Consider the following 22,145-nt stretch of genomic DNA (forward strand, 5'->3'; position numbering starts at 1 on the left):
GCTGGTGGCTGGCTGGCTTCTGACCTTGGGCTTGTCTCTCTCTTTCTCCCTTGTTCTCTTCATTCTTCCTTCTTTTCTCTCCTCCCATGTATTCTCTCTGTCCGCCAGCCCCACCTACTTCTCTGCTTCCCAGCTATTGACTGTTCAGCTTTGTATTAGACCCATCAGGTCCTTTAGGCAGGCAAAGTGAAACAAATGCTTGACGTAATGAAACAGATGCAGCATAGACAAATGTAACACACCTGTCCACAGTTAACAAAGGCAGAAGAAACAAATGTAGCAGTCTTTGCCTAGTTAAAATAATATTCCACAACAGATATCTCCAACTTCCCACCCAGACCCAGGCAGGTTCAACACTGCAGGCTCTGAACTAAGAGTTCTAGTCCACTCTACAGAAGAACACAATGTGGGTTCCTTTTGGCGAATAGACAGGGACTATTTATGGTCCATTTAACTTCTAGTAGCCGTCGGCAGTTATCTGGTCTCCTTGTGCCTCATTCTTTTGAGTGAAAATGGGGGCAATAGTGCGATCTATTGCACGAGGACTTTGTGAAGCATCTGTGATTTAGTGTGTGGAGTATGCAGAGACCACACGGTAAGCTTTCAGTGTGGAACAGTCGCCTCTCTCCCCTGCCTTCTCCCCGCTCCCAGCTGTAAGGACAATGGGAGAAGTCAGCCATATACAAGCCAGGAAGAAGCAAGTGTGCTGGAAGCTGGGGCTTGGACTTCCCAATCTCTAGAATGGTAAGATGTACGGTTTTGTTATTTAAGTCACCCAGTCGACTGTTATTGCAGCCTGAACAGCAAAGACGTGGGCAAAGATAAAAACTAAGACCAAAACAAAAGCATAAAAACAAAACAAACAAAAAGGTCCCCCAAACATTTCAAACTTAGAGTCATTTTTGGCTTTTTGCATCACTTTTTCTAGATTAAATTTTTTTTTCTCTAACATAAAACATGAGCCTTTCTTTTCTGTTGCGTATGTTGGCATGCGTACTACTGAAAACAAATACAATCTCAGGGTAGTGCCTCTTACACAGGAAGCTGAAAATGCACTTAGACAAGTCTCTTTCTAGATGTTTTCTTTTAGGGCACCAGAATCTATATTTATAAATCTGTTCTTTTAAAAGTGAGCTCTCTGGGCACTTCCTAGCTTCAGGCAGATTGGAGACACTCTCAGAGCAAAGTTAAATAGGAGAAAGGTCAAATGCCTTTCTATCCACTGCCAGGAAGATCTAGCACATTATAGCGTTTAACGTACCCCATGGTGATTAACATCTGAGACTAGACTGAGCAAGTGCACAAGTTTGAGAAATGCATGTATTGGAGCAGGACCAAACCTGCATGCACGAGACTGTGATCTTTGCTCCTCTGCAAAGTCGGCACGGAGTTTGAGAGTGCGTACTTTGCTCCTTTCCTGGCACACCTCCCTCTTCTTGCTTCTACTCCCAGCATTCTCTGCTTCCATCTCTGTTCGTATAAACGCCAGTGTGGGAGTGTGCTGACCTTCCCGGTCAGACTGCAGACCATGTTTCTCCTCACTCCGGTGCTGGTAGCGGTTGTCTGCATCTTGATTGTGTGGGTCTTTAAAAACGCTGATAGGAGCCCGGAGAGTAAGAAGGAGGAGACTCAAGCTCGCCCCTGGGCGGATGAAGACTTGAAAGACAGCACAGACCTCCTTCAAGTGGAAGCAGGTAACAACCCATTGCAGGACCGGGCTTCCCCCTGCGTGTCCTTATGACGTGTAAACTGATACCAGGCTGTGGAAAGCAAGTCACGTAGTCAAACCATCACTCCCGTGAAAGCAGAATGATACGTGACAAACATGGGTCCTCTCTCAGGTCACTTGCCGGTACCACCCCCTACTCAGTCGTAAGCCATGGAGGCTTGGGTCTCTCCCAGCTCAGAGCCTCCTCTGGCAAACACAGTCTCTTTCTCGGGGCGGAGTGGGGGACTACTGTATAGGGTGGCAGTGGGCGTGGCCAGGTTTTGATTAGGAATGGTGAAACTGAGAAAGTGGCATGTCTAGGTATTAGCTAGTTTTTCTCGTGCCAGGCCAATAGGTTAGAGACAAGAGGAGCAGCCTCTGTGCTTAGCAAGGTAAAGATCCAGTTCAGGGAATGAGATGAAACAAGGCTAGTGACAAACACTGGGGAATTAGGACAAGGTGTTTCGGGAAGGCTTGGGGGCCTGTTGGGGCTTTGGGAAAGGACAAAGTTGACCCCGAGGATTAACAGGTGTGAGCAGCAGGGGATGCTGGAGCAGGAGAGTATGTCAGAGGAGAAACAGCAAGCCTACACCTATGGTCTAATGCTTGGGAGAGATTCCAAGAAGATGGGAAGATGTGCAGGTATGAAGGTGGGGAAGAGAGAGATGGCTATGGTGGCCCTAGAGAGAAGAGCTCAAAGAGTTAGAGAGGGGAGGGGTCTCTCACAAGAGTCTTGAGCAGTCTGCATTTGTGTAGACCAAGTTTCCTGTCCTGCCAGCCGCTTTTGTCCTGCTAGCCAGCTCCAAAATTAACCACATTGAGACTTAATATTACTTATAAATGCCCAATCAATAGCTTAGGCTTATTGTTAACTGCTCCCCTTCAACTTAAACTAACACATATTTCTACCCTCTACCACGTGGTGGTACTGTTTATCAGCATGGCATTTTCACCTTGCTTAGAGCCTTGTCTCCTCAAGACCCCTTCTGACTCTACCTTTCTTCTTCCAAGAGTCCTCTCATTTGGCTCTGCCATCTCATCTCCTCCTGGCTAGCTACTGGCTTATTGGTTCTTTGTTAGCAATGGAAGTAGCACATCTTCACAGTGTACAGAAGGGTTATTCCACAGTACATTTGGGACATGTTGCCTGAGCTGGGTGTGAGAAATAGATTCTATTTGGAAGAAGAAGCTGTTTAATTTTCAGTGAGTCTTCGCTTCCCAGAGGCTGTCTGGTGTGTGTGTGTGTGTGTGTGTGTGTGTGTGTGTGTGTGTGTGTGTGTGTGTGCATGCGTGCATACATGCACACAAATGTGCCTGCATTAGAATCAAGTCAGAGAGTTTCTCAAGAGGACTATCTCTTAGTGTCATATCCTTAAGGTTACCCTGCTCAGAGTACCAGCTACACAGACATGCATTGATGTGCAATGGTGTTATATCCTGAGAAGCCTGTGGCAAGTTAAGAATATTGTGGATTGAAAATGCAATAGATGCACCTAGCCAGGCAAATGTGACTGCTTAGCCAGGCACCAGTGAGCATGTGCAGTGAGCTTAGTGTGAGACAAACCATCTAATACAGCATCTTTCTTGCAAGCAAACACCGAGTCTCATGAGGATTGTCGAATGCTCCACTGAAAGTGAACTACAGGATGGGTTGTATGGGTGTGTTCTTGTGACACGGTAAAGTTAAAACCTTCTAAATCGGACAGTGTAAATAGGGGACTGTCTGGTCCCACTTGGGAAGCACTTCCCTTAACACGGATGCCTGTTCTAAGCTTTCATTGAGAATGGTGGTATTATGGGAGGACCTTGGATGCCCGAGTTACAGTGAAGAGCATCTTGTTTTAGATGTCACAGAAGACAGAGGGAGTGGTTAAGGCTGTGCTATCAATGGACAAGAGAGAAGGATCCAGTTTAGGGGGGTGATATAAAGATGCGCTGGATTTAAGATAGCTGTGCTGTTAGGTAAGAGATTCTGGTCAGAACGGCACTAGTTTAAGGTGGTGCTCAGAGCGTGGGGAACTAATGACTTCACCTGTGGGAGACAAGGCTGAAGGCAGAGCTTGGGAGACACCCAAAGGTGAGAGGGATGTGGTGGAGAGATGTATGGGAGAAAGGACGAGGCATGAGCAAAGAGACTTGGGGACCACAGCACTCTCGCATAGCAGAACGGAGCCAGCTGGTGCTGGAGTGGGCCACTTCATCTTCACGGTACTACAATGAGGTAGGCATTACCATTATCCCCATCACAGCAGACTACGGCTCTAGCAGGGTACCACCCACCTAGGCTGGTAGGACTCTGGCAGTCTGTCTCCAGGATCCAGGCATAGGGCTCTTTGCTGGGTAACCACTCACACAGAGAAGCCTCAAACAAAGGAGGCATGAAAACAGAATTTCAGAGGTTTTTTTTTTCCTTCCCTTCCAAGGCCACATTCCTGTGAGCAGTCAGGAGTTCAAGAGCAGAAAGAAGTGGCACTGTTTGTTTTCAGAGGTCCCTGTTAGCTCTCCACTGTGGTCTCTGCAGAAAATTGCTGAGCTCATAGGCTGGACCCTCTGTGCTGTCTCTGTCCCCATTCCCCAGACAGACTGGGGGGATCTTCCCCAGAAGAGAATGCAGGATGTGCCCCACAGCGCACAGGAAAGTCACTCAGGACAACCCCATTGCAACGTGATGAGGTCTCTTTGTTTGTCTTGATCAGAGATAACGGCTAGCACTGGGAAGCCTCATGCAGCTCCTTGCTTCATGGTGGTACCTTGGCCTTGGAAGCCACCTATTCTCCTGGCTGCCTATAGCTTATGCAAATATGACTGGGCCTTAGGGTTGGTAATGTCATTCATGCAATCAAGGGAGCATTCCTTGCATATGCTCCTCTGCAGCTTCCTCACCACAAGGTTTTCCGAATCACGTGGAAAGTGTATATGGACACCTGGCAATGCTCTGCCTTGTTTAGAACTGATTGATAGCAAAGTATATACAATGATTGATAGCTAGGTATATGTGATGATTGACATCTAGGTACCTGTGATAACTCTCCATTACACTTACTTCCTCCTAACTCAATGGTTCTCAATGTTCCTAATGCTGCGACCCTTTGATACAGTTCCTCATGTTACAGTGAGCCCTCAACCACAAAGTTAAATTTATAACTGTAGTCTTGCTACCGATTTTGTCTGCGTGTGTACATGTATGTAAGTCAGAAGACAAGCTCCCATCCTGTGTGACTGTGGGATTGGACCCTAAAGGCCTTTAAGTACACTTTATAAGCTGGCCTTTTGGTATTCTCTCTTACCTGTTTCCTGTACAACTTCCTCCCTCCCCTACCGAAGCCACTATAACTGGACATTCATGTCTTTCTTTGCTTTTCTCCAGGGTCCTAAGTAAACTGCCTCTGGTTTCCCTTGCTCTTTCTTCTGTGTTTGCTGTCTTTTGCTCTTTGCCCTAGATTTTTTTTCTGACTACTATCTGCTTATCTTTTATTCGGACAATTTAATCTAAATAATTCTATCATTTTTCAGAAGTTCTGTTTTTCATCTCTGCTATGTTAACTTTTTTCTTCCTTCAGTAATACTGTAGAGATTCATATAAGCCTGTCCTGTTTCCTTCTCTAAGCGTGGTGTCCTAGCTGTTTGCTCTTTTGAGCCTGTGAGTTCTTTTTTTTTTTTTTTTTTGGTTTTTCGAGACAGGGTTTCTCAGTGGTTTTGGAGCCTGTCCTGGAACTAGCTCTTGTAGACCAGGCTGGTCTCGACCTCACAGAGATCCGCCTGCCTCTGCCTCCCGAGTGCTGGGATTAAAGGCGTGAGCCACCACCGCCCGGCAAGCCTGTGAATTCTTAGAGCAACAAGGCACCTGTCCTTGTCAAACACTAATTTTTTACTTAAGAGGTTACTAATTTTTACTTAAGATATTCTTTTCCCCCGTGTGCAGGATTGCGTTGTTGAATTATTGAGGTTTTTTTCCCTAAAATTCTTTACATATTGTCATTTGCTTCTGCTAGACAACTGGGGTGCTTTCAAGAAGAAACGCTAAGTTAGAGGAAGGACACACCAAAAATGTCATAGGCTCCTGAAAGATGACTTGTTTGTAATCCACACTTTGCCAAGGGATGTAACCAGAGGCTCTGAACTGATTCAACTTCTGACTGTGTGTGTGGTGTGGGCTTGGATTTTGATTGTCCTTCCTGCTTGAGGATCAGAAACTGGAAACTGGACTTGCAGAAATTGGCAGACGCAAGCAGGAAAAACAGGTCTCTGCACTTGCCTCTCTAGGTTCCTATTTTCCCTTCATTTTTGGCTTTGGAATGTCTTACTATGTTCTCAGCCTAATGCTTTGCAAAGACGAAACTACCTTATTTGGTAACCTGAGTAGGAGATTGCATCTACCATTTAACAGAAACTTCCATTTGTTATTTTTTTTGTAGGCAAAACTCTCCTTTACTTTGATTGTTAACAGGCCTAGAATTTGAAGGATGATCACGGTTAGTGGTGAAACTTCTACAGATCTTTATTTTCCTTCTTACAAACTTTGGTTGGCTATTTTGACATCGCGTAACCGCATAGACTCTCCTGGAACTTCATTCCCTTCCCTACAGTGACCTTGTGACCAGGGAGGTAGCTGAATTTGCTGTGCTTCTGTCTCCTATTCGCAGATGCTGATGAATGGCAGGAGTCAGAGGAGAGTGTGGAGCACATCCCGTTCTCTCACACCCGGTACCCAGAGCAGGAAATGAAGACGAGATCCCAGGAGTTCTACGAACTCCTCAATAAGAGACGCTCTGTCAGGTTCCTCAGCAGCGAGCAAGTCCCAATGGAGGTCATTGAGAACGTCATCAGGGCAGCAGGTTGGTAATTTGGGTGCTGAGGCTTGGAGAACATCAGCTCCCCCGAAGCTGTGAGAGCGTTGGAACAGCACTGAAGTCCAAACATGCAGACGGCTGGAGTCGTCTGTTTATTTATGAAGGTTTTCCCACTGTTCGTGATGGCCAGTGATTTTTTACTTGCTACATTTTAACTCGTGTGTGTGTGTGTGTGTAAGTGTGTAAAAGATGTGATGACAGTTTACAACTTATGAAGTCGATAGATACATTGTGTGAACTTCTGTTTAAAACTAAATACTCTGAATAGGTTAGTGCACAGTGCAGGAGAAATCTCTCTCCCTTCGTTGAAACAGGCCCCTCCTCTACACTCAATTCACATTTACATGTTTATCTTCCAGGAAACAACCTTTCTGTCATTCAGGTGCAGTAATTAGTCAAGCTAAGAAAGTAGCAAGATTTCCTTATGTGGATTTGCAAAGTGAACTGAAGCAAGATGAAGTCACTGAAATGTAAATTCCTGTGTCCACTGAGGGGGAAACTAAGTACTATGTTGCTCCACACTCCTCTATGACTGTCCTTGCTGTGGTCCTACTCTGTCTAAGCCACATTTAAGCTCCTGTGTGGAGCTTGTCCCATGCCCACTGAGACCCAGCTCTAACCCAAAATGCGTCAAGAACATTTTGTTTCAGCTAAGAATACAAATGCCTTGGATAGCTGTACCCTTAACCTAAGTGACAACAATCATTACCCCAACCCTGTGAGGGTGTGCATATATATGTGTGTGTGTGTGTGTGTGTTTAAGGTAAATTTCTCTTCTCTTCTTCCTCCTTCTATGGCAGTGCTTCTCAACCTTCCTAAGCTGTAACCCTTCAACACAATTCTTCGTGTTGTGATGACCCCCAACAATAACATTATTTTCATTGCTATTCATAACTGCAATTTTGTTACTGTTGCTAATTGAAATGTAAGTGTCCAACACGCAGGACATCTGATAGTTGGACCCCTGTGTGGTTCTCAACCCACAGGTTGAGAATCACTGCTCTAGAGCTTTATCACACCGTCCTTACTTATGCCTGTGATCCTCCTGTCTCGGCCTCCCTAGTGCTGGATGGGATTCCAGGCACGCATCACCACAACACCTGCTATTGTGCTTCCTCTTAACAAGCAACTTTCCGCTCCTCTTCAGTCTTACGTTGATTTTAATGTGACGGGCAACAGGAACCGCGCCAAGTGGGGCCCACACCGAGCCCTGGACTTTTGTGGTGGTGAAAGACCCAGACGTGAAGCATCAGATCCGAGAGATCATCGAGGAGGAGGAAGAGATGAACTACATGAGGAGGATGGGAGACCGATGGGTCACAGACCTGAAGAAACTGAGGTACAGAGCTGATGAACTAGGGAGGCTTGTCTTTGACTGTTAAGGGACAAAATTACCATGGTAGGCCCTAGGTTTGTGGGATTCAACGTTATTTTTATTACTTATCTTATTTCAATGACGTATAAACCGCTTATATTAGTATGGCTCGGTGTGATATTTGAATCCATGTGCACAGACTGCATGGGTCAAGTCTCACCGTGTTTCTGTTTTGTTTTCTTTCTCGCTTTATTTTGAAGTGGTTGTGAAAAGTAAGAACTGGCTTCTGCAAAGGCGCTGACCCAAATCATTGCTGCTTTTCATTATTTTTAAAATGTTGAAAGATTTATTTCATATTTTAAATTATGAATAATCATAATGTGTATGTCGGGGGTGGGTATGTATGTGCAAGTTCCCATAGAAGTCAAAGGTATTGGATCCTCTGGAGCTGCAGTTACAAGCTCTTAACAGCTGCCTGATGTGGTTGCAGGAACCTGAGCGTGGGTCCCCTGGAACAGCAGAAAGTGCTCTTAACTGCTCAGTCATCTCTCCAGCCCAGAAATAATCACTTCTTGGCTAAAACTGACGAATCACTTCACTTTCCACCAGTCTGGAACATAATATTGCGACACGCTTTTTAAGATCTTGAATGGAGAAAATTGAGTTTTGTTTTAATTAAGGACAAGCTTAATAGATCTGAGCCATCAAATAGACATGGGTACTGTAGGTTCCCTGCAAAAGAAAACAGAGAGGAAATAGGGTGATGGGGGTCAAGGTAGGTGGGTACTGGCTCTCACCTCTCAGAAGGTTCTAAAGGAGGCAAGCCCAAGTGCTTAGCTCTCGGAGCACAGAGAGGCCCAATACCTCTGTCTCCCTGAGGTGGGCCTTCTGTGACAGGTTCTTTATCACCCATCTGACACTCCACAGTGATGGGCCTGAGAAGAACAGTGGGGTCACAAGCATGGAGACAAGGTAGGACTTCTAGCCCAGGAGCGAGAGCAAGGGCGAGGAGACCTAGACCTCTCGGCCATGTTATCCTGAGGGGGGCAATTTTCTCTAGTATGTTTATACTGTATCAGAACTCATGTGTCATGGAGAACATTGCTTCATACCATGCTCTCAGATAGATGTGGGGTACTAACAATGAAGCTATAATCCTTACTGTCTATTCCTGGGAAGAAATGGCTGAGTAAAAGTCAGTTTGAGGTCTGCACTTAGTGAACTACTAAACTAGCTGGACACTTGAGAAACTGCCACCCCTCTCGCTTCCCATCACCGACACAGAACTGTCCTCTCCTCTGCGCCCATTGTCATTATATACACCTTCCATGTATCTAAAACAGCCGTACCACTCAGCATTTTCACTATGCTTACTTTTCTTCTGATTTTATAGGCTTTTTTGTTTATAAATCTATAATCAAATAAAGTACCTCTGGAGAATACAATTCAGTTACAGAGTCGCTTAACCTACAATATGTACATAGGGACATACTTGCACACAGACACAGATACACACACACACAAATACACACACACACACCCCTCCAGGCGTTCAAGGAGCCCAGGTTTAAAAGTCTCTCATTATCCTCATTTAAAAGCCTCTTGTGTCCAGAATTGCAGTAGATGTATATTAGGCAATGAAAGACATCGTAGTTAAAAATGATGGGTGCCAATGGGAGCTGGGCAGGTGGCTCAGAGGTAGGAGCACTTCCCAGACAAGCCTGAGGACCTGGGTTTGCAGCCCTAGCACCCGTGTATGGGAGTGTGTGCTGGAGAGATGGTGCAGAGCTTGAAAGCATGTACTGCTTTTCCGGGGAACCTGCACCCAGTTCTCAGCAACCAAATCAGGAACTCACAATTACCTTAACTCTAGCTCCAGGGCATCTGACACCGCTGGCTTTTTATACCTGCACTAACTATATATACCCACATACAGACACACACACACACACACAACACACACATAATTTAAATGATAATATAAACAATGTTCTTTAAAAAGCTAGAAATGACTGAGCACACCTGTCACTCCATTGTTATGTGAGTGGGGCAGAGACAGGAGGATTACTGGGACTTGCTGATTGCCAGCCTGGTCCTAGCTTTGGTGAGAGAGACTGTCTCCAGGGGAATCAGATGGAGAACAATAGAGCAGAATGATGGATGTTTTCCTCTGATCTTTGCATGGGCACATGGGCATGTGACCAGTACACGCCTCACACACAGACACATACCACATACATATGTGCCACAGGCATACACACGGAAGGGCAAGTGGACAACGTACCAAGTCACTCTTTTGAGCTGCCTTTGAAGCCCATAGCTGGTATTTTCAACATGTAACATGGGTCCAATTGACCATAAAAACCTTACCGTTCCAGGTCTGGGGAGACCTCTACCAAGACCTGAATTTACCAACTCTCCTTTCAGGGGTCCTCGCTCTTGCAGCTTTCTATTTGCTCTCATATGTCTTAAAGAATAAGTATAAAATTAAATTAACCAAGACTAAACAAAAAATATCAGTTGATAAGAAACGTAAAGTAAATGAAAAATATGTTTGAGTGATCAGCTTGCCTTAGAATATCGGTGAGCTGCTTAACCGTGTTGTAGAATATTATTTTAAGATGCGTTACATGTGTTTATCTGGTGAGCATTTGTTTTAACGATGCAAAGATGTGTTGCATTCTTTTATGTTGCATTTGTTTTACTCTGTGAAGTTGTGTTACTGTGCCAGCCTGAAACACCTGACTGGTTTAATAAAGAGCTGAATGGCCAATAGCGAAGCAGGAGAAAGGATAGGTAGGGCTGGCAGGAAGAGAGAATAAATTGGAGGAGAAATCTGGGAAGAGATCGAGGAGCAAGGAAAAAAGGGACCAACCACCCAGCCACACAGCCAGACATGAAATAAGAAGGAAAGAAAAGTTATAGAGAAAGGTAAAAGCCCAGAGGCAAAAGGTAGACAGGATAAGCTAAGAAAAGCTAGCTAGAAACAAGCCAAGCTAAGGCCAGGAATTCACAGGTAAAAATAAGACTCCGTGTTGATTTGTTTGGGAGCTGGGTGGTGCCCCCCGAAAGAACAGAGATTAAAAGAGTAAAACCAACAGCAAACCAGCTCATAATCATCCTCAAATCCTTTAAAAATGTGTATTATTTACCGTTACTCTACACATATTTTATTTACTTCTTTTAAATTTTAATCAGGTCTGGAAAAAGGATTAGGCGATTAAGAGCACTTGCTGCTCTTACAGAGGACCTGAGTTTGATGCCCAGCACTCACATGGCAACTCACAGTGGTCTGTAACTCTGGTCCCAGGGGATCCAGTGTCTTCTTTTGGCTTCTCTGGGCACCACGTATGCACATGGCATACATACATGCTTACATGCGTGCAAAGCACTCATACCCATAACATAAAGTAAATATTTTAACGTTAATTTTGATCATTATGAATAAGATCAGAATCTTAAATCACGAAAATGTCAAAAGCATAGTACAAATCACACAGCAGAATGCAGTCTGGGACACGGCACAGCCTCTTGGGGGTGCTCATCTCCCTTGGCACAGGATGGAGAGCAGCTGCTGGCCTGTTCATGGCCTGCGGGCAGCAGCGTGAGTCATTGGGGACCTCTGAATGCTGGAAATCCAGAGAGCCCAGACAGTGCATTTCTGAGATTTCAAATTGTGATGCTTGTATTAGTACAAGCCACTTTCCACATTAACTCGCTTCATCCCCACGATGATCACGTGAGGTGGGAACACAGGAGCAGGCTCCACACACGAGGAAGCAGCTGAGAGAATGCAGCCATCTACTCTGGCTCCAGAGTTGATCTAAACAATGAATGTTCTCCGTCTTCCATCGCTGTGAGGTGGGAAAGTACTAACAATGGGGCTAAGCTGGCTGAATGGGCCAGAAGACCCTTGAGAGCCATGTCATGAGATCAGCAGAGGAATATACACTTCTGGAGTGTTTAAAATAGTGACATGTAATTAGGCTGAACCATAAAATGAATAGGGACCGCCTCTTGATAATTAGTTGCATGTAATAGCCAATGGGGAACAGGAAGCAGTTAGCTCTTTTTTCGCCATCTCTTCTAGAATGAAGTTTCAGCACAGATGTAGGGGGTCAGAGTAAGGGAATCAAGGAAGATATGTTTGGAGTTGAAGGACAAAATTTTCAAGGTATCATTGATACCCATTGGCTCTCTCAGAAGCCACTGCCTCTTCCCCCAGCGAGGGTTTCTCCTTCTTCCGTCATCTGCTAATACCCCTTGCTACCACTGCTGTCTCCTCCACTTGCTCCTTTCCTTGTCCTGGAACCCTTACCTCCTCCTTCTGTTCTCCCCGGCCTGGCCCTCCTTTGACCACCCTCCTGCCTGTGGCATGGCCCCGGCCAGGCTTATGGTTCCCCTCTATCAAGGATGACTTTGTAGTTCTCACTCACACAATCCACGTTCCTGAAATGGATTTTATCACAAGTTGCTCTGGTCAACAATGCAGGGTAAACCCTCCATCACCTACCAAATGAAGTCGAAGACCTTGCAAAATCTACAGGTACCTACCAGCCCACCCATGGCCTGGCAAGCCCTCCATCCTTCGGGCTCCAGAAAGTTTTCTGGCCTCCCCACATCCTCTTTCCTTACTGGCCACTCATCCATTCATTCCTCCTGGGGCACTTTCTCCAAATCTCCTTCCTTAGCTTCACTGAGCAACTGGAGTCTGTTTCTGTGGCTTCCGGTGTTCTTTTCCAAATCAACACTTTGCTGGGAATACTTGGATGTGCTTGTTATCTGGTTCTTTAGTGCCGCCCAGCAGGCCTCATTTTGCTGAGTATCAGCTTGGTGAGACCAGGCTATAGGACCTTTGTCTCTTTCAACCTTTCACAAGCTTTGCAATGCTGGGCACACACACCAGTTTGTTTTTCATCTTCACTAACCTTATACAAAAAAAGACCAATGTGGAAAAGAGTTAAAAATCCAGTCTTTTTTGTTTTAAATAGAAAAGGCAAGTTTAATGTGTATTTAAACTAAATAAATGTGTAGATAAACTAGGGTAGTTTTTTTAAAAGAAGAGAATAAAAAGCAACCCAAATTTGAGTAAATATTCTCCTGAATATCTCTCCATGGCATCCCTCCAGAACCAATTGGATTAAGGAGTACCTGGACGCCGCCCCGGTTCTGATTCTCATTTTCAAACAAGTGCACGGTTATGCTGCAAATGGAAAGAAAAAGGTCCACTACTACAATGAGATCAGCGTGTCCATTGCCTGTGGCATCCTGCTGGCTGCGCTGCAGGTATGTTACCCACCCGCACGCCCAAGGTAGACCAGGAAGACACGGAACCAAGACTGGCTTTAGCCAGCGGTTCTTGCTGTTCCTAACACTGTGACTCCTTTAACACAGATCCTCATGCCGTGATGCCCGCCAACCAAAAAATTATGTTGTTGCTACTTCATAAATGTGATTTTGCTACTGCTAAGAATCATAATGTAAATATCTGTGTTTTCCAATGGTCTTTAGGGGTTACGACCCACAGGTTGAGAACCACTGCTTTAGCAGGAAGTTTCAGGCAAGTTTCCAATTAGGGGCCATTTGAGAATTGTTTATCTAAAGTTGAGTTCCTAGAAAAGGTCAATGTGATTGACAGCAGACCCTGGAAACCTGGATTGGTGGGCATCATGATTCTGCAGGCTGATTTTCTCCCTGGAAATTCACTTGTAATATCCCAGGGTCGGAAAAGCAGTGTTTGCTCTCTTCCATAAATAGCATGGAGCTTAGGGCTCTGAGCAGTCACAGGAGCAGAAAGCAGAGCCAGAAGGTCTCAGAGATACACTCCCCTCGGCTCACACTGCTCCTTTCTAGGCTGATGTGACAATTAAGCAGCCACCAGGCTCTCCGCTCCTTCCTTGAGAGGTTCCCTCTCCTGAATTGCCTCAGGAAGACAGCCACATGCTTACAAACTTTTCTGCAGAGGTCTTAGAGCAAGGCAAATGGGAAAAGGAGCAGGACTGAGCTCTGCCTCTCAAACCCTGTGCCATCTTTGGGAAACTCTGGATATTAGATAGCATATTAACAGTTTATCTGATGGAGACTTGGGGTTCTGGGAAAGGATGACGGAGAGCTACTAAACACACAAATTAATGCAATGAACAATATTGCAAGAGAGAGTGGTCCTGCTTGGAAGGAAGGGTCAGTTTTATACAGATGAGGTTCCTCGGCATCTCTGAGAAAGACGTGGCTTGCGTCTGACGCCTTACAACATCAGGCTGTTGCTGCTTCTCAAACCACCCTGAGGAGCCTGGCTTTGGCTTTTCCTCCTGTGGGCAGATGAATGAAGGTGTCTTGGGACAGTGTCCACCATAGAACGTTGCAGTTGATTTAGGTTTGGGGAGAAGCAGGGTGAGCCTGGTGCCAGCCCCCTTGCCACAGTGCCCTTGGCCTCTGGAAAGTGTGAGCCAGATTAGTGTTCCTGTAGAGCTTGTTGCTTTCTGATTTCCCAGAATTCCAAGGCAGTTTATGACTGGGGGAAGAGAGAAAAGTGTTCCTGGAACCTGATCCCTAGCACAGTGACTTGATGGGATGGGATGGGATGGGATGGGATGGGATGGGATGGGATGGGATGGGATGGGATGGGATGGGATGGGATGGGATGGCCATGCAGGAAGCCAGAGGCAGCTCCTGGCCTTCCTCTGGGCTCAGGCTTCAAGGTGGCCAGGTGACTGGGGAAGCATGAGTAGGAGGGGGACCAGCTGGGGAGGGGCCCAGAGGGCATCATATGCTTGTATGGATACGTCTGCCTGTGCTTCCCCAGCATGTGTCACCGGCCCCGGGTTTTATTATTCTATGAGTTATGGGTTCTGTGAGGTTGGGACCCAGGTCCTCAGGCCTGCAAGGCAAGTACTTCACTGATGAAGCCATCTCCCTAGGCACTGCATGCCTCTTGTGGATGAAGATATGTGATGGTGTGTATAAGACCTCAGGAGACCTTGTAGTAATTCACTCCAGATCCTTATAAATGTGTGGGTTCAGAAGTTACTATTATGACAACTAATAACAAATAATCATCAGAGTGGTAACTGGAATTCTGGAAAGAACATCTGTCAGAAAAACTACAGTGGACTTAGACTGTGAACAGTGTTGTTGGACTGCTGTTGCACAAGACACAGACCAGATCCTAAGTTCATCTTTGCTATTCTTTAAGGATAGTTACATTCTCTCTCTCTCTCTCTCTCTCTCTCTCTCTCTCTCTCTCTCTCTCTCTCTCTCTCTTCTTTCTCTTCCTCCCTCTTTCTCTCTTTTTTGAGACAAGGTTTTCTGTGTAACCCTAGCTGTCCTGGAACTCACTCTGTAGAACAGGGCAGCCTCGAACTCACAGAGATCTGCCGGCCTCTGCCTCCGGAGTGCTGGGATTGAAGGCATGCCCCACCACCGTCCTGCTGAGAGTTACAATCTTCAAAGTCACTTCCATAACACAGTCATTCCTATTGCTCACTCATCATTAAAAAATAAGACGTTATTCTTCGAGGTGTTTCCTGCTGCTTGTCTAAAGAGGCGTCAGGTGGGGGAGCACTGGCAAGGTTCACAGGGCATCACCTAAGCTGCCAGCCTCTTTGCCACCCAACTTCAGTGAGAAGTAATAAATGAGCAGGAGTAGAAAAGATGAGAACAGCCCTGGGCTGGAGAAAGAGTTGTGTTTTACCTGACATTAAAGTGCTTGTTTGCTCTGTCTTGTTTCAGAACGCAGGGCTAGTGACAGTCACGACCACGCCCCTCAACTGCGGTCCTCGTCTACGGCTGCTCCTGGGCCGTCCCTCACATGAGAAGCTGCTGGTGTTGCTTCCTGTGGGGTACCCCAGCAGAGAGGCCACAGTGCCTGACCTCAAGCGGAAAGCTCTGGACCAGATCATGGTGACAATATAATCAGTCACCCCGTGCTGGGATGACACTTGCTTCCCCCACCCCACCCCCCGGGTCTGCTGGCTTCTCTTGCTCTCTGAGTCAGGTCTCCTCTGCACACTTCTCATGTGATGAAATCTTTCCGCATCTCTAGAACTTTCTGTCCAGGAAGTACTGTTTTGGATGAACTGTTTTAGTGGACACAGAGCAAGAGGTCAAGAAGCATACACACCTTAACTCCTCTACAAAATTAGAGGCAATTATTTTCATTTACTTCAAAAATTCCTATAGAGAAGTCACATTCAAAAGTTTGCTGTAGTTCCAAGGGTTACTTATACAATGATTTATAATTTAAATGTTACCAATCATGTGGTCTTTTGGCTCTTTGCTTTCTGGTGGCTTTGAGACTATGAATGTGCTATTGAGACCTATTCTGCTATTGGACTTCATGGAAATACAATCCTGAATGAAAACCATTAAAGTCACTAAAATGTGGTACTCACAGAACAAGGAGGCCTGTCTCTGTGCCATGACCTTGCTGGCAGTTATCTGTACATTATAACTGCATGGGGTGTGTCGGAGATGGTTTATACTAGCATGTAGAACCTGGGGATTAACTAGTCTGGAATTTTGGAACAAGTTATTCAATTGGTTGTAGCTTAAAATTGCCCTTGGTGAAGGTGTTTGCGCAGAAGGAGTTGGCAGCCAGCACAGAGCAGTACCAGCTTTTTGGAGAAACTGCTCACCACACACAGCCTTTCCTTCCTTCTGCTCTCATGAAACACACGTACCTGTTCTTCAGGAAACAGCATTATTCTATGGGATGTCCCTGGGGACAAGTGTCCAACTATTCCTGCCAGAGCTAGTCAATCACCCCTCCCCACCCATTGGCGCTCCCAGTGTCCTGGGTCCATGTCTTTATTTTTGTTGTTTGGGCAGTTGTCCATCCAGCTAGTCTGCTCGCTTCCTGGTGTCACTACCGTGGCATCTTCCTCCTTCTCCTCCTCCTCCTCCTCCTCCTCCTCCTCCTCCTCCTCCTCCTCCTCCTCCCCATTTTCCTTTTCTTTTTGTCCTTTTCTCCCTGCTATTCCTCCTTTTCTTCTTTGCACCTCAGCTGGGCTGTTAATGAGAGAAAGCCGGTGCCCCCTCATGTGGGGAAGATGGTCTTTTTTTGCTCTGAGACAGAATTAGACTTACAGGAACCTTTAGCCTTGAGGTCCTTTGAAGTATCTAGATGCTCCCAACATCTACACATCTTCGGTTTTCTCTACATGCACTCCCCGCCCCCGTGACCAGTGTGTGTCCCTAGGGTTTTACTGAAATGAGGTTTCTTTTAATGCTATTGTGGTTTTTGTAGATTCTCATGGGTGGGAATGAGAACCAATTTATGTTCATCTTATTATTGTATTGGACAAAGTTTCTCTGAGTTTCAAATATCAGAATAATAAATACTTGGTTGTCACAGTATAAATAAACACACACACATACACACATGTCATCTTTTTCTAAGGTCTGGAGACAAAGCTCAAAATTTTCTTTGATGTTGTTTTCATCTGTTCTGCAGAGTAAAACTGAGGTGCAAAAAGGACCTTGTTGCCTTTGTGGGGTCCCTCCTAGCCCCACACAGGGAAGGTGGGGAAGGAAGAGGGTCCCCATTGTGACTGTTCAGGTATATAGCCACTAGAGAGGATGAAGAGAGCCAAGGTTCCACAGGAGTGGAATGAGGGGCCCTCAAGTAAAGAGCATCACAGGGAACTAGCTGGTCATTTTCCTAACATTGTCCCTAAAGATACATGACCCTGGTCTCTCATGTTCAACAAAGGCACAAAGATAAAACTCTGGGAAGGGCTTTGGCAGATGCCTTTTGGGGAATTCAGAACAAAATAACGGTGGTAGTGGTGAGGTGGTGGCGGTGATGATGATGGTGGTGGTGGTAATAGTGGTGGTTGTGGTGATGGTGATAGTGGTGGATAGTGGTGGTGCTGATGATGGTGGTGATGCTGATGGTGGTGGTGATGCTGATGGTGGTGATGCTGATGGTGGTGGTTGTGCTGATGGTGGTGGTTGTGCTGATGGTGGTGGTTGTGCTGATGGTGATAGTGGTGGATAGTGGTGGTGCTGATGATGGTGGTGATGCTGATGGTGATGGTGGTGGTGATGATGGTGGTTGTGGTGATGGTGGTGGTTGTGGTGATGGTGATAGTGGTGGATAGTGGTGGTGCTGATGATGGTGGTGATGCTGATGGTGGTGGTGATGCTGATGGTGGTGGTTGTGGTGATGGTGGTGATGATATTGGTGGTGATGATGGTGGTGCTGATGGTGGTGGTTGTGGTGATGGTGGTGAATAGTGGTGGTGCTGATGATGGTGGTAATGCTGATGGTGGTGATGCTGATGGTGGTAGTGATGCTGATGGTGGTGGTTGTGGTGATGGTGGTGATGATATTGATGGTGATGATGATGGTGGTGGTGATGCTGATGGTGGTGGTTGTGGTGATGGTGGTGATGATGATGGTGCTGATGGTGGTGGTGGTAGTTACTAGCTAGGGGGCACTGTAGTTTGGGTATTGATAGTACATGTGTGGCACATGACAAAGTACACAGGGACAAAGCACCACATATACAACTTACTACAACGACAAAGAAGGAGCTCCCACATGGGAGGAGTGGAACAGAGCAAACCTCGCTACTGTCTTCCAATGAGACGGAGGACATATACATGTTGTTAGTTAAATCTCTATCTCGGGAGTACTGAGGACAGTCCCTTTCCTGTTTCTTATTTGCTCCTTATGGGAGGAAAAGTGCTTTCTCTGATAAGTGAAATTGGGGGGAAATGGATATTGCACATGCTCAAACACAAACATGTACTCTGCCTGATGCCGCATTGCACATGCTCAAACGCCACTGTGTACTCCACCTTACACCACATGGACAAGTAGGGTGACTATTCACCAGAAAGAGGGTTCACCAACTGATGTGTCTGAAGGTTTGAGTTTCTGAAGAGCATTCAAATTGATAAACTATTTTTTAAGTATTTAATTTTTAAGAGCTCAAATGCACCTGGAATTTTGCATTCTAACTGGAAGAAATATGGTTATCAGTGAATATTTTGCCTGAGGGAAACAAGAACCATAATGGCCATTTCCTAGCTACCTACAGAGTAGCCCCTTATTATGTGGGTGAAATAGAATTATGAAACATAATATCACCAATCTACACAGAAGAACAAAAAATGATGAGAACGAAGTGGCACCAACTCTGCCTCCATGATGCCCTTACCTCCCCCACTAAAACAAAGCAGAGTGGAGAGAGTAGCCAGCACCCTTCTGGGTGGTCTCAGCTAATCTGCGGAGAATGTGCTGGAGAGACTCAGGAGGGGACCGTGTCCAAGCAGCACTGCCGCCAAGTTAAACAGAGCGGTACTGCTGGAATGTGAACGGCTTTAATCCCATGCTGGGGAGTTTCTAGAAAGTCACACGAAGGGGAGTGGCACGTGTTACGACTAGAGAACTGCAGCTCGGCATCAAATGCAACAGCATTGGAGCGTTTTTAGGGCCACATGGAAACATTCGAGCGGAGAACTGGAGCCTGTGAGGTCAGGCAGGAAGTGGCATTAGATCGGTAGAACTTCCAGTTTGGAACAAGGGCTCTAAAATGGCATCCTTCTGAAGCATACAGAATAGAAGCCCCTTGTCCGTGCGGTAATAACCCCAAACAAGGCTTAGGATCCTCATTCCCCAGCTCCGGAGGACCTTTTCTCACTCCCGTCCACCCTCCTCAGCTGCTCTGAGACATCAATCATGCTGTGTTCCTGCTCAAGAGCTGCTACTTTTGCACCCCTGAGTCCCCTGGGGTACAAAGTCTGTCCCTTGTTGAGTGAGTGAGTTACCAAGGCCTGGGACATGTGGAACTAAACACAAGGGTATTGAAAAGTACCATATCCGTATTATTGATACTTTCAGGCTAACTGTAGGAGGAATCTCATTGTGTTCTGTTTTCCTTGTTGAAGTGAATTAAATGTTTAAAGAGCTCACCATCTGAAGCTAAAAGGGAAAAATGATGTTTGGATTATGATTTGACAGAGAGGTATAACCTGACATAGCTCATTAGCAATATATAACAGACTCATTATAACTCTAATCAGGATTAGAGATGCTTAGGTAGGTGAGAATTCCAAGGCATGCCAGGCGCTACACACCTATAATCCCAGCTACTCAGGAGGCCAGTGCAGGAGAATTCTTAGGTTTGAGACCAATCTAGGCAACAGTGAGACACCCTCTCAAAAATAAATTAAAAAGTACATGAGAACGGCGTAATTGGTTGTAAACCATCATGCTAATATTTGAAATGCCAAAAATTCAAATATAATGCATTATTATAAAGAGTTGGAAAATTTGAAAACGATTTTAATTTATTTTGTATATTATGTGTGCGTATGTGTGTCTTTCTGTGGTAGTCTATGCATGTGTAAGTGCAGGTGGCTTCAGGGTCCATCAGAGAGCATTGGGCCCCGGGAGCTGGAGTTACAGGTAGTTGTGAACCCCCTGACATAGCTGCTGGGACTTGGGTTCCCTGGGAAAGCAACAAGCACTTTTAGCTGCTGAGTTGTCTCTAGCCTTCAGGAGTTGAACATTTTTAAGAGACTCATGACTTACTGGAATTTATCTTGTTGAGTTTGAGTTAATGAAGTATTTATCTAAGTTGCTCTTCCTTGAGGAGATTAATTTTATTTTATTTAAAATTTATATGTTAGTAATATGTATGTCCAGTCAGTTTTAATTTATATATACTGTTATAACAAAATATCAAAGATGGGGCCATTTATAAACAAGAAATTTTCTTTTACTCAAAGTTCAGCAGGCGTGTTTCATGGAAGTCTTTCTGTGTGTTATAACATGGATAGAGACATCATAGATGAAAGAGTGAGAGATCAAACATGGAGGCTCACGCCATTTTTCAGAGTTAGCATTATTCGCTTCACGGAGGCACAACCTTACCTCTATAGACTTCCCATGAGGCCTTGCCTCCCAGCATGGTTGCCTTGGCAACTGGGTATGCTTTTAGGGGGGTGGTTTGAAGATACAGCATGGCTAACACGTAACACACAAACTCAACTCTGGTGGCTTACACAAACAGGATTATTTTTCCCTCCTCCTGCTTGGAGGAAGATGTTCAAAACCAAATCCACCAGGTCAGAGAATTCAGGACCATCCTCAACTGCTCATTTGCCCTGTCTCATAACCATGAACCATGGCCTCCACCATCACAGCCAAACTCAATTCTGGAAGAATGATAAGTTTTCAAAAAGTGCAGTGTGCACATTGAATATCAATGCAGAAATATCAATCTATCGTCCATCTCTCTTCTCATCCATCTACCTATCAATTGGATCACATGAAAGAGACAAAAGGTGTCTAGGAACAGGGATCCATATTTAACAGTAGCTTCAAGGAAGCCTGCTGTCCAGGTGAGGAAGAAACAGACAGCAATCTCTAGTGAACAAATCTTCAGGTGGTCAAGACCTTCCGTCTGCCAAGGGAGTGTTTACCAAGCATACCTCCAGCCTTGGCCCTTGCTCCTAAGCCCCAGACTCTTATGCTGGACTGCTTTCCATATAGACATCTTCCAGCTGTCAGCTTTCCCTGTCCAAAGTAATACTTCGTTTTTCATCAACCTTTACCCGAACCATCAATTCACACTCTTCTTGTTAGGGTCCCAGTTTAGAAAGGATCTTGGATCATTCTTTCACCCCAACATTCCATTAGTAAACATCACTGATTCTGCCTCCAAATATTGTCCATGGCAAAGGAGTGTGAAGAAGCAATGTTGTGGGCAGCTGTGAAAAATAAGATCTTTGCTCTAGTGGAGGGGTCTTGTGTCTGCTTCTAGTATCCACAGTATCTAGTATAGAGGCAGACTCCCTCGTGAATCTTTGCACTCAAGCGCACGCAAGCGCATGCATGCATGCATGCATGTGTGTGTATGTGTGTTGTGTTGTGTGTTAAACTAAGCCCCTGACAGAACTCTGCGCTCAATGCCCTCTCTACCTCAAAGGCTTCTTGTTCTAGATGCTGTTATAACTGGCTGCTTCCTGTCAATGATGTTTTTAGCTCAACTGTGACCTCTTGAGGAGCTTTTGACTACTCAGTCCTTCCGTGCTCTAAGTTTTCTGTCCCTCAAACAAATGCCTGTAGTACTGACTTATTTTGGGTGCTGGACTTCAGGTGTCCAGCCATTGTTTGTAGGCCTCCGCTAATATTCTGGGAGAATGAGCGCATCATAGCAAAGTGCTTTTTTCATGGTCAGGAAGTAAAAAAGAAAGAATAGGATCCCACTATTCCCCTCAAGGGGACATCCTCAATGACCAAAAGCCCTCCCTGTCATTA

At 45.5% G+C, this 22,145-nt stretch overlaps 1 protein-coding gene across 1 annotated transcript; it reads left to right on the forward strand.

The window, feature by feature from the left end:
• Positions 1–1,496: 1,496 nt before the first annotated feature.
• On the forward strand, positions 1,497–16,781 carry Iyd (iodotyrosine deiodinase). Its single transcript, XM_075949661.1, has 5 exons — positions 1,497–1,694; positions 6,352–6,543; positions 7,738–7,897; positions 13,003–13,159; positions 15,602–16,781. Exons 1-5 carry the CDS (start codon positions 1,529–1,531, stop codon positions 15,782–15,784), a joined length of 858 nt encoding a protein of 285 aa, XP_075805776.1. The 5' UTR covers positions 1,497–1,528; the 3' UTR covers positions 15,785–16,781.
• The last annotated feature ends 5,364 nt before the right edge of the window (positions 16,782–22,145 follow it).

Source organism: Microtus pennsylvanicus, chromosome 1 (genome assembly GCF_037038515.1).
Source record: "Microtus pennsylvanicus isolate mMicPen1 chromosome 1, mMicPen1.hap1, whole genome shotgun sequence".
NCBI classification, from domain to species: Eukaryota; Metazoa; Chordata; class Mammalia; order Rodentia; family Cricetidae; genus Microtus; species Microtus pennsylvanicus.

Coding starts and splice junctions, on each gene's coding strand:
- Iyd (XM_075949661.1), top strand. CDS start 1,529: ATGTTTCTCCTCACTCCGGTGCTGGTAGCGGTTGTCTGCATCTTGATT. Junction 1,695..6,351: donor CCTCCTTCAAGTGGAAGCAG/GTAACAACCCAT, acceptor TCCTATTCGCAG/ATGCTGATGAATGGCAGGAG. Junction 7,898..13,002: donor ACAGACCTGAAGAAACTGAG/GTACAGAGCTGA, acceptor GCATCCCTCCAG/AACCAATTGGATTAAGGAGT.